Here is a 12,339-nt window from a genome sequence, read left to right on the forward strand (position 1 = left end):
CTGCTTCAGGCAGGTGGTGTAGCTCCAAACACCCAGGTGGCGCGGTGGAATATAAGCTTCGGCTCTCTAAAATATCTCACATGACTGGGACGCAAAATGAGTAAGTCCAAAAGTGTTTATCTTGCGGGGTTAACGGCTGCGGAGCGGAACACCACGCAGCCGACTGGGTCCGCGCTCTTAAGAGGCGAGTCCAGAGTTGTAAGAGTTAACGTGGATCAGCTGCATGGTGAGCCTGTGCAGGGAATGGCTACTGACAGACTGCTAATGAGGCCATTATCAGGTCTCGTCCTCTTCTCTTCTCCCGGGGCACCGGTGGATGTTCTGTACCACATCTCAATTGAATTTCATTCCACAGGGCTTGTTTACGGTAAATACATTTGCTTGAATTAATCCACGAGGAGTGTGAGATACATGACTTGGCCAGTCTAAATGCAGAAATTTACTGTGTTGTGTCCGCTTCAGTTCAGTGTCAGCATCCACCACCAAGACTTTTTTTTCCCCCCTCAGGGATATAAAGAAATTATCAGCTAAAACAGTTCTATTGAGGGCTCCACATCGCTGCATTAATACCCATAGACAGCTGACCATCAGTCCCTCTGTGGCTTAATCAATACCCTAATGAGCAACTATCAGCAGCGTATTGGCATACTGTCACTGGTAATGTGAAGCAGTCAAGGAAGTGTGTGATCAAAAGCTAATGAACCAGCCTTGCTGGAAACATTTGTCCTTAGGGAAGCTTCGGCTTTTAAGCACAATTATATACAGTTGGAGGCACTATATTTGTTGCATGGCTGACAGACAGAGCAGCAGCAGCAGCGTCTTTTTCCAGTTTCACTCTGTATGATCCACATAAACACTGTCAACTGTTCTTTTATTGAACATTTTTTTTGCATTGCAAGAAGGCTGAAAAGGAGGACTGAGTGTACAGTGTGACCCTTATTTAACCTTGCAATTTACACAAAAGCTCTGTATCTTGTGTTTCGTTTTTATGTAGTTTTTTATTCATATTAATTATATATATATATATATATATATATATATATTTATATATATATAGAGAGAGAGAGAGTTACACGTCTCTATTTTGCTGTAGCATTTAACTTTGTTTTCTTTTCTTTTCTTTTACGAGGAAACAAATAGGTTTTATTAGAAGCACGGCTATTTCATTTTCATGGTTATTTTATGAACCTCTCTCTCTTGTCAGAAGCTATTCGTCACATTCACGCTGCAGAAACATAATGTAGAAAGCATGCATTCCTTTCAGCTCTCTCCTGATGCTCAGGTTGGAGTACTGTATGGGTGTTGTCCTTCTCTATGTCCCTGCTATCATATTGTGCTTGTTTGTTTCCCCTTAACGGTACCTCGGTGTTATGTCCCAGTGTGTCGCGCCGTGCTCGGTTCCAGAGAGTCTGATGCAGCAGCCAGTTTCTGAGAGACAACCACAGATAGTGACAGTTAAACCTGCTTGTGCGTGGGCCTTCGCCCTCTGACTCATCTGTTGAACTTTGAAGATCTTGCGGGGAGATGCCTACATCAAAATGAGAGGACTGTACCTTCTGTTACATCATATTGTTTCGAATAGTTTGCCGTGCATGCGTGTCTGCATCTAGTTTGTATACCAGGCACGCTCCATTTGATTCTATCAGCCTCTGAATGATATTTTGCTCATTAGACAGTGTGCAATAAGAGACCAGTGTTGACACAACCTGAGTTAATGTGTTTAGAGACTCTAATGGATCATAGAGGTGCTAATGAAACATTGTCATGGGAAGATTTATGTTGCAAGCTGCTGAGTTCTCATTTCCATTTTATATGTGGTTAGATGTACCTTTATTCAATGAGCAGTACACAGCGGAAGACACCAAATGAATATAGATATTTCAAGTGTAACGTGGGAATAAATAATTCAATTTCATGTTGCAACTGCTTTGTTAAGCAGTCGTAACAGGAGGCAATTCTCTATAATTCTGTGGCGTGGATACAGTGGGGTTAATAAAAGGTTTAGTAAAATGAAACAAATATAGAGAAGTTGAGAAAACGAGGGTGTAAAATTCACATTTCTACATGTGAAATATTGACTTTGTAAAAAAAAAAAAGTAAAAAAGAAATGTAAAAAAAAAAAAATCACTAGTTTATTTTTTAGATGTGAAATATTGCAGTGTTTGAAACCGAAGCTGTGTGATGTTTGTCTTCAGACAAGATGATACCAGCACCAGCTTATTCGTGGAAATGCCAAATGGTTATTGGCCAAGGCTGGATTGCAGTAAAACCAGAATATTGTATCAGAGAGAGGCAGCTGGTTAGGAGTCAGAACAGATTATCATATGAGAGAGGATGAGTGAGGAGGAGGAGGGGAGGAGAGGATCGGAGAGAGGGAGCGAGAGAGAGAGGTAGAGACTGGAATGGAAAGCAGGGGGCGAGAGTGAGGGGCAAAAAAGGAGGACGAGACGGAGAAGTGATACCAAGAAACTCATCGCCTGGTCGCGATGGGGTGGGGGGGATCATCCAAAAGCCTTCCGTCAGTATCTATATCGCCTCCTTCACCTGTCTGAAGGGGTGTGTGTGTGTGTGTGAGAGAGAGAGAGAGAGAGAGAGAGAGAGAGAGAGAGAGCTGCATGCAGGTCCTCTGAGAGGTCAGAGGAAGATGCTGAGGCTCCACTCATCTTCTCTCTGTGATGGGCCCACTGCTGCTTGCCGACATCTGGCCTCACACTGATCACTCATATCTACAGACAGGGAGGTGGAGAAGAGCGGGGCACTTGTATCACCAAGTCACAGAAAAAATTACACTTCCTCTGTCATCCATTCTCACTGCTCTCTTTTCTTTTCTTCTTTTCTTTTTTGAGTCACCAGTCTGTTGTCTTCCTGTCCCTCCTCTCTTTTCTTAGCCTTCACATTGCACAGTTTTAAAGGCAAAACAAAAGCACAAGGTGCAGAACCAGAATGTGATTTTTTTTTCTCTCTCTCTTTTTTTATGCGAGAGCTGGTTTAGTCTTTACCCTTGCACTAAAAAGATAAGACGCAGATAGTTAAGAGTGTGCTGTGTCTAGCAAAGCTGGTATACACGGCTCCGACTGCAATCAGTGGGAAGAGGGCCAGCTTCCCTGCCTGAGCTCTCAGCGCCCCTACTGGCTGCATGCTGTGCCAATCAAAGGCTAGTGGGTGGGGAGCAGTCAGACATGAACACTGATGTCACAGTCACATGGATTCTGGTGTGGTCATGCTCGGAGGCTGAGAGACAGAGCTGTGCTGGCCAGCTGCTGCTGAGACAGCAGTGGAGGGCTTTGCGCTGGTGATAGTTCTTCTCTTATGGACTCGAAGCTCAATGATGTATTTTGTGATTTCAGCTATGAAAGGTAAGAGCACAATGCATGCCGATCGCGCACCCAGAGTAACAAGTAGGGAAGTACGAGTACGCTATTCACAGCCTGCCAACTCTTTGCATTTCATTTGCAAGGCATGAGTGTGACAGAGAGAGAGAGAGAGAGAGAGAGTGTGAGGGGGAGAGAGGAGGGGAGGGAGAGATACAGTAATACATTGCTTCTGATTGTGTCCAAGTCAGTTAAGCTTTTCTAATATGTCTGTCCGTGCACTTCGAGAATTTCTGCTTTGAACTCTCAGAAAGAAAGAGATGGCGCAATAGGAGCAATTTGCATCTTCCAAAAAATAAAAATAAAGAAAATAAAAATTAAAGGTTTGCTTTCGTTTTTTTATTTACAGTGTGCGTTTTGTCGCTGCAGGTTTGCAGGATGCTGTAGAAAACCACAGCCGGTGCAGCTTTTTTTCCACTAGTTCGTCTATTACATGAAATAGCTCCAGGGTTTCAAGAGTAGAAGTTTTTATTGGCGTAGATGCGAGGTGGCATGCGATGGAGAGGGGGCTTGGGTTGGAGGGGTGTTTTTTTTTTTCTTCTTAATCCTGTCGTTCCAGTCCAGGGAACGTGTCTGTGCTGCAGGAAGATGTGTGTGGTAGTGTTGAACGCGGGTCGCAGACGAGCGACGAGGCACTGGCGCGACTGGCAGACTGAGATTGTTTGAGTTGATACCGATGCACGTGTTTGTCTCTGTGTGTGTATATATATTTATATAATTATATGTATTTTTTAAAATTTTATTTCTGCGTGTCTGTGACAGTGTTGTGTTCCACTGACCTATTTTTGGGGTAGTCGGGTTTACATGTGGCACAAGAGCAGGACTGGGTCCTCCCAGTCTCTGATGTTGATCTAGTACGCTTTAATCCCAGCTCTTCCACCCCCTCTCCGTTGTACAGGCGAGCATGTGCACACGCAAACACACACACACGCACACACACCCGTGCAGACAGATAGTGAGTGTAGTCAGACATACAGTGCATCCCCACACTTCTCTCACGCATGCCTGCACACACAAACATACACACAGACGCGCACACACATATATGCACATAATCACGTTTTTTCCACACTTATGAGTTCTTCCATACAGAGAGATGTGAACAACCATGCAGACATATGTGGGGAGATGCACTCCTAATATAATTAAATAGGCAACGATAACCCCGCTGAGGCACAGGCAGCTGTCATTCGGTGCAAAATGACAAAAATATATGGAGCTGGAAATAATTTGATTTGATATGTGCTGCTTTCTTATTTTTTCCTTCCCAGTAGATTGAAAGGTTTGGAAGAAAAAAGCACTCGGGCATCTTCAGAACACAGTGGCTGCATACATGCATATTATTAAAAGCAAATGAAATTAATGTGTGATATTATATGTAATTAGAGTATTAGTAATATTGATAGTAACACTTACAGCTTGTCTGACTTTCGTTTGACTCAAGCTGCCACGACCACAGTATTAATTCCTTTCATTCTTTTCTTCTTCTTCTTCTCTTTTGTTAAGAGTGTAAGGGAAGTCATTTACAAAGTGAAGCTCACAGTCAATTGTGATAAGCCTGACGTGTGTGAAATTGAGAAAGAGCAAAGTCCTGAATCTTATTTTCATGAAAAAAAAGACCCGTTTGACCTAATGTCCTTTTACATGCATTTCATAGTGAAGGGTTTTTATGAAACCTCATATTTTTGGAGAAAAAAGCGAGTTTTGTGCTGTGTAGCATTTCTAATCTTTTTATGTTAAAGTGTAACATGCTCAAAATTTTATTGTGTTTATTTGTGCTTCGCTTGACTTGGCCAACGGACTTGGCACAGAATTGCGTCTTTTTTGTTACTCATTCGGTTCAGAAAAAAATGAGCAGATCTGATATGTACAGCAAAAAAACTGCTTATTTTTTGTGCTCTAATGAGTCTCTTCACCAGTCTTCCTCTAGCTCCGTCTGTTCCCTCATTGGTACTTTCAGTTTGATGAGGGGTGTCTAGTGTCATGAAAGGATATTGTGACAATGTCAGAAATTAATTAAAACGTCAACAAGGGGGATAATTGAAAGCTAATTTAAATAGGAGCAGTCATTTCTCCTGAATGTGGTCAGGGAAGTGCACGATGTCTTGCTGCATTGCCACAGACACAGAGTTTACATTGTTACCCGTGCATACTGCATGTGCCCTATGTGGTGTTTTTGAAAACTGTTTTTCATCCTCTGCACTTCAAAAAATAATGCTAATGTATTATAACGAACATCTCTCTGTGCCTCTGTGGCTTTGTCTCTACCCTGCACCACCCTCTACCCACCTCTCCCTCTCAATTCAGCCTCTCTACCACACCACTGCCTCTCAAGTACCTAATTACCTGTAATGGAAACATCCCTCTCATTACCCCATGCAAATTAGCCAGCCTACTCAACACAATTAAGATGAAAATTCCAATTACATAATTAAAGAAAGTTGTTTGATGTGTGGATAGAAAAGGTAAAAAAGAAAAAGTGTCTCACACAGAGCACATATAATTAACCCTCGAAAAGGAGAATTATTGTGGCAAGATGGGTAGCATCAATGTTTCAAAATTGTTGAAAGCAGTGGCCAGTAAGCTACTACAGCGCGTGCAGACAACACATAAATATGTGATCTAGCATGAGTGTGTACTAGACTGTGAAAAATCTTTTGGGGCCCTAGAGAAGGTAAAGCCAAATATCATATGATAGGCGCTTTAAGGCTATGTTAACAAGGCTGTAAATATTTGCTGTGGATTTGGTACTCTTTGTCTCTTTCAATCAGTGGCCGATTGAAGCGCTCACTAACCAGTGCTGCAGGCTCTCACACATTAAAGCAGAAGTTAGCAAGATTGGCTATTATCCAGTTAAGGACTGAGGACATAAAGAGCCAAAGGGGAAAAATATGCCACAGATTAAGGTGAAGGCAAATATAGCCACCTATAATCCACCTGCAAGGATTTAAAATAAAAGACCCAATTATTTTAGGACGAGGCATTCATGCACGTTTTGATCTTTTAAAAAAAATCAATAAATACGGGGTACATTTTAGTCTGTCAGTATGTAATTTTAGACAGCTACATTTACTTCGGTAGAACCACAAATGTCTGTATATTTGCAATGAAAAAAACCTTTATTAATTTAAGGGGGTTATATACAATACAATACAATTAAAAGCATGCACACAACATCTGAGCAGATGCAAGGCGGGACAAACAAGTCAGCCTACCAGACGTGCAGTGTGTGCTTCAGCCCTCTCTCCTGCCTCTTAGCTCACCGAGGAAGTGGATTGGTGTCCCCACAGGTTATTAAAGTGTGTGAGCTGTGCCAGTCTGCGCTGTGCACACTGAGACAAACATCCTGGCTGCCTGTCTGTGTGTAGAGGGACTGGTTAATGAGATATTGACTGCCCATTGAGAGCATGGATTTTTGATTTGGCTCCATAGAAGTTGGGGAGAAAAGGATGTGCACTCCAGAGAGGATAGGCGCCTACGGATAGACACCAGTTTCTGAACTGGGGATTATTTTGCATTTTAATGTTGCACGTTTTAGGTGATTATGAATTTGAAAAAAATTCAAATTCTGGGTTTGAGAAATGTGTTATTTGTGCATTGGATATAAGTGTGTTAAGTATATGATTTGCCTTTGTGCTTCCAGTAACAACACAAAGAAGAATTGCCATTTCTTTGTAACCACGTCTGAGCATAGTTTTTGTACAAACATTAATCTGCAGCGGCATCCGAAGCATTGCCAGGGTGCCAGACAGCTCTGTCAGTCATCTTGTCTTGTCAGTCACACCTTGTGGTTTTGACAGATTAGTCCAATCACAGGCAAGGTTAAACGACTCCCCTGTTCTATGTCCAATCAAACAGCGGGCAACAACAAACAGCACTTGCTCAAGGTAACCATCGGACTAAATCCTTAAAAACTTGAGGTTCATTGAGGGTTCTCTATTTGGCTCCCCAGTCAGGTAACAGACCAAGCTGGGCTTAGCCTAATGCCTTTAACTTAAAGGTAATTTCCTACTTTACTTTCAGTCTGTATTTCAGGAGTCACTTATAGAGCCTTTTGAAGTATCTCGCTGTCATGCAGCATTTAGCTTCTGATAGAATACTTCCTCTGTCAGCACTCATTAGATAATCACATACCACAGGCTATGGAGTTAGAGAACATTTTTACTTTCATTTTTTTCTTGCCTTCTGTAACGTTCTAAGCAGAAAATGTAGAAAGAATATAGATTCTCTCTTTTTTTTTTGCAGCCCTCAATCTTTGCGTTCTAATAGTTTGCTGTTTGCAGTTATTTGAAATACTGACACGCATCCTCCCAGCGCAAATCAGCGTTACTCAGTAAAGTGCCTCAATAAAATTAGTGTATGACTATGTAATTTAATAAGGAACGTACACTTCTTCTGCTTCGCATGCTTTGCCTTGCCCTCGTATGCTTTGCCGCCTGTGGTTTAAAAGTTAGCAGTGTTTTAAGAGAGTGAAGGATGAAGTTTTATTCCCCTGTACTTTCATTCTGAGCATGTTTCGTACCATTGGCTTTTTTCCTCTGTGGGCCTCTGGAGGGCTGTCCATTTGCTTTTTGAAGTTGCATCAAAGAGGAAATGGGGGAGAAAAAGCATTATTGATTTTGCGTTTTGTCTGACTGAAACACTGAGGACAGAAAAACACATAAGGAGTTAGGTGTTGGCAGTGGGGCAGCTCCGTCTCTTGTGTGTGAGCCAGAGGGAGATGGGGGAGATATCGAAAGAGGTAGAAGGTGAGGAGGAACACCAGACAACACTAATGCATCTCTCCCTAGAGTCGTATGCTCAGTCCTTTCACTTCCATCATTTCTCCTCTCTTTTCTGTTCCTAATGGCGGAGTAAATAAAGCCCATTACTGTACGGCCTGAGACAAACCTCTGTCTTTCCCCACCATGTCGGATAGCTTTTCCATCAGACCGGTGACTCCCGAGGTCTGACAGCGCTCTACAGTTGACCTGCTTTTCCATGAAACACCAAGCTGCTCTCTTCTCAGTTGTAATCAGATCTCCCTGCTAGGCAAGCATGCTGGCAGCAGGCAAGAAGAGGAGTATTGTTTTTTGTGGTTTATCACCTTCTTCGCCCTCTTCCTGCATGCGTCAGCCTAGCAGAGGTGACACAGGAGAGGAGTACTTTTCTGGTGTTAATCTGACCTAAGGTGACTAAGAAAGAAACTCTTAGTGATAGAAACCGATAAGAGCTTGTCTCTAATATTCCTTACTCAGCACTTATGCTAAACAGATGCGTGGCGTCTTTTAGCCGTTTTCTGTGAACTCTGTCGAAAGACATCTCCTAGGCTTCACATACGCGATTCTGTGGAATTTTTAGTTCGGAAAATGACGGTGAAATTCGAAGACTTTGCCAGTGAAAGCGTGCTGCAGAATAAGAGGCTGAGGAAGGGTCAGAGGTCACAGCATACTGAGACATACTCCCTTCTTCTCCGTGGAGAGCTACGGCAGCATCTAGGGAGCCTGGTGGGGAAGAAAGGATGAAAAATGAGAGGCGTGCAGAATTTTGATGAGATGAGGGAACAGGCAACGTTATAACAAAGGTCGTCGCAACATGTGCTCCGCCACTTGATTACAAAAGGGAGAGAAGTGTGTGAGGCGTTTGATTGCATGTCCCAGTAGAGGCCATTAGAGGTTCTACTTGTAGGATGGCTTCATTTACACTCATCTGATCTGTTGTGTGCGCTTATGAACAAACAAAGATTGCGAATCTTCCCAAGCACTAGGGGGTGCTCTTCAAGGGGAACAAATGAGAATATCTGTCCCCCAGGGTTTTAAAGTTTTTACCGCCTCCTAAGTTCACCATCATTGCCGGTGCTGGTTACGTGTTGCCACCAGGCAGAGCGATGCATGTTTGAATCTGGAATCAAAGTGAGAACTTGCTCTCAAGGTTTGCAGCATAAGGTGCTCTCACACCAGCGAAGATGCATAAAAGGAATTCCTAATCATAAATAACAAAGAAAAACAGCCTCGCCAGAACAGACTGCTTAAGATTGATTTTTATGCACATGCATTCATTTGGAATAAAAGAAATGCTGCTTCAGTGCTAATTGCAAAGATGAAAGGGGAAGAATGTGCAAGGCAATGAACTTTGATTAAAGGCACAGCGCATATCCTATTCAGGGACATAACGTTTTAATGAAATCCAGGCCCATTTATGGACTCGTGAAGTATGTTTTGAAATTAAAACTGAGTTTACACGGTTGATATACGGGATGAAAAAGATACACTCCGTTCGCATGTGTTGGTCTCATCATCCTAATTCAGCAAGTCAGGCGTCAGCGCCAAATACACAATGTCTGTCTTAGACAATGAGCGTGTGCATGCTTCCCAGCTGGAGCAAAGGGGTTAACTGGCTGTGGAGAGATCCTTGACCTATCTGAGATGAGCTTACCGCCCCCTCAAGCAATGTGGAATATCTGATTGCTGATTATGAGTTTATTCCCCATCGTGCTGAGCCTTTTGCATGTCAGGATCCATCCCTCCCCAGCAGAACTGATTAAGGAGCTGGAGATGATGCTACAGCTCTTAGCAATTGCTGAAAGACTCTCAGAGAGCCTGGTAATCTAGAGTGCAGCTGGCAATCACCCACCACTGACTTTTTTTCTTTCTTTTTTTTTACAGGCTTTTGGGTTGTTTTGTTGTTTTCAAGTGGTTTTTTTTTTTTGGCATATTGTTGTCTTTGTTCCCCCAGGGCTTCTTGTTTCTGGATGAGAGCTTTCCTAGTGCTGAGCACAGGTCCTTGTCAACCTGGCTGCTCAGCTCAGCCTAGTCCAGCCTTAACAACAGCAGCGTCAGCAAAGACCCTCGCTCAAAGTCTCAGGATTTGCTTATGATCTCCCTCTTATAAGAGCCTAATTTGGGCAAAAGAAGCATCTTCATCCCTGATGTAATAACGCTCTCTCTTGGCTCATTTTCAGAGTTCCTGGAATCCAATACATGGGACATAGGCATCAGATAAATTGAAATAAATAGCTCCTCAAAACTGTACCCTTATGTTAAGTTTTGGGGATTTATGTGCCATTCAGTAAATTTCTCACAGGAAACTCCCATTTGTTTTCACAGGAAAACAAATGGGAGTTTTCTAGCAAAAAGACTGCATGACTGCTTTATTTGCTCACAGGGATCTGTCACTTAGTTACAAATCAGCAGCTGTCATCTCTTAAGTTTTGTTTTTGTCAATAGTTGGAGGGTAGAGGAAGACAGCGCCGTTCCTACTGTGCTAATGGTTGTTTTAATGCCTTTAAAGTGCGACCTGGAGCAACAGAGGACAAATCTGCCCAAATAGAGCATTCTTAATTACTGTAAAAGCTCCACAGCCCACCGTTATTGATGTTTCACTGTCAAACACATCAGCCACAATGTTACTGCCTAACGCTGAAATGCTCGTTAAATATTGAAATATTAAATAGATTGTGTATGTTACTGATTTTTTTTGTTTGTTTTAAAACCCAGCTAGGGAAAGACAATGCAAACTTTCTTATTCTATAAATACTATGGTGTGTTGGCTGGTTTATTTAACATGTAGTAGTGTATGTAGTTTTGCACACAGTCAAAGAAGGGTACATAGAAATCATTTCTATTTTTTCCGAAGGTATTTTTAGAGTAAAGCTAATGGAGTTCCACATGTGACACAATCAGCCCTGGTAATCAAATGACTGTTGTCTGAGCTCTGCTTTCTTGTGTAAATGAAACGTCTTAAAATGTTGCACTGTGGTGGTGAAAGACACCAAACATGTTTCATGTGACAGTCTAAAGTATCTTTGGGAAATCTCCTGTAAAACTGTGTGTTTCTTAGGTGGGGAGGGGGGTGGACAATTACACTTATATTTTTTGCAGAACTGCATGTTGAATTGCATGCTTTTTAAGTATCATTATTTTCATATGGACAAAATGTTTAGGTGGTACTCTGTTAAAAACCCCATCTACCTTGTGTTTAGAGGTTCCCATAGTAACATTGCTATGTGACATAATTCACAGGCAATTTACTCTCTTGATTTTTTTTCTTATCATGTATGATCATAAACTACGCCTCAGAGGGGGGATCAAAACATAGGTGAAGCACATTTACATTTACAGATTGATAATAAAACTGACTTATAAGTATATAATACTAACATCTTCCATCTATCCAAGTCAGGTTTGGGTGGGGGGCTGGAGCATCTCCAAGCTGTGATAGGTGGGGCACGCCTATCTAGCAATCTAGGTTGTCTACTCCTGGGCTAACACAGACAGAAAACCAGTCATGCTCACATTCACACCGATTTAGAATTGCCAATTAATCTAAGGCATGCATATCTTTGGACTGTGGGAGGAAACCAGGAGTACCCACGGAGAACCCATCTGAGCCAGCTGGTGGATTTGAACCCAGGACCTTCAGGCTTTGAGACAACAGTGCTAATAATTTAATAACTGTATATTAATTATTCAGTGCACAAAAACCAAGGAATTTATAAACAAGTAAATGTGTTTGCTTTAGTAATAAGTCCCCTGTTCTGTTTTCTTTTTATTTAAATCAGGTTGTTACATTTTAGTTACTGATTAAATAAAAAATAGTAATAATTTTGCACTCGTGGGTGTGCCGTCAAAACGTTAGCTAGTCAATGTAGCTACATAGCTTAGCTACACTGGCAGCGCACAAAGTCGATGTAACACTCCTAGATAAAATGTCTTAAGTCCTACCGCAGTCCCACCCAAATATGACATTCACACTAACTTTGTGCCGCCTTCTGCCTCACAGTTATTTTCGATGTACGTGTGCAGGTACCCACAATGAGTCATTGCTTCCAATTTATTGAAACGAAAAGTTGACCCTCTGTGTTCATATATGGTGATTTGAAACACACCATCCATGCGAGTGTCTAACTAAACAGCCCAAACGGTCTGTATTATTTTAGGTTAGATTATCTAAGCATCTCAGTTCTCTAGCGACCTCCCGACTGGAGGCG

At 42.1% G+C, this 12,339-nt stretch overlaps 1 protein-coding gene across 3 annotated transcripts in view; it reads left to right on the forward strand.

Annotated features, from left to right (window-relative positions):
• The window catches only part of roraa (RAR-related orphan receptor A, paralog a), a 185,184-nt gene that overhangs the window by 135,691 nt on the left and 37,154 nt on the right, over window positions 1-12,339 (forward strand). The window contains exon 1 of one of the 3 annotated variants that reach the window (XM_040025750.1): window positions 2,104-3,356. The exons of the other annotated variants lie outside the window; for them this stretch is intronic. Within the exon in view, the coding sequence (XP_039881684.1) occupies window positions 3,326-3,356 (31 nt within the window). The 5' untranslated portion in view covers window positions 2,104-3,325. Of the gene's footprint in view, window positions 1-2,103; window positions 3,357-12,339 lie in introns of those variants that run through there. 3 annotated transcript variants of the gene reach the window in all.

The sequence above is a fragment of the Simochromis diagramma genome, unplaced genomic scaffold, assembly GCF_900408965.1.
Source record: "Simochromis diagramma unplaced genomic scaffold, fSimDia1.1 OVJJ01000293.1, whole genome shotgun sequence".
NCBI classification, from domain to species: Eukaryota; Metazoa; Chordata; class Actinopteri; order Cichliformes; family Cichlidae; genus Simochromis; species Simochromis diagramma.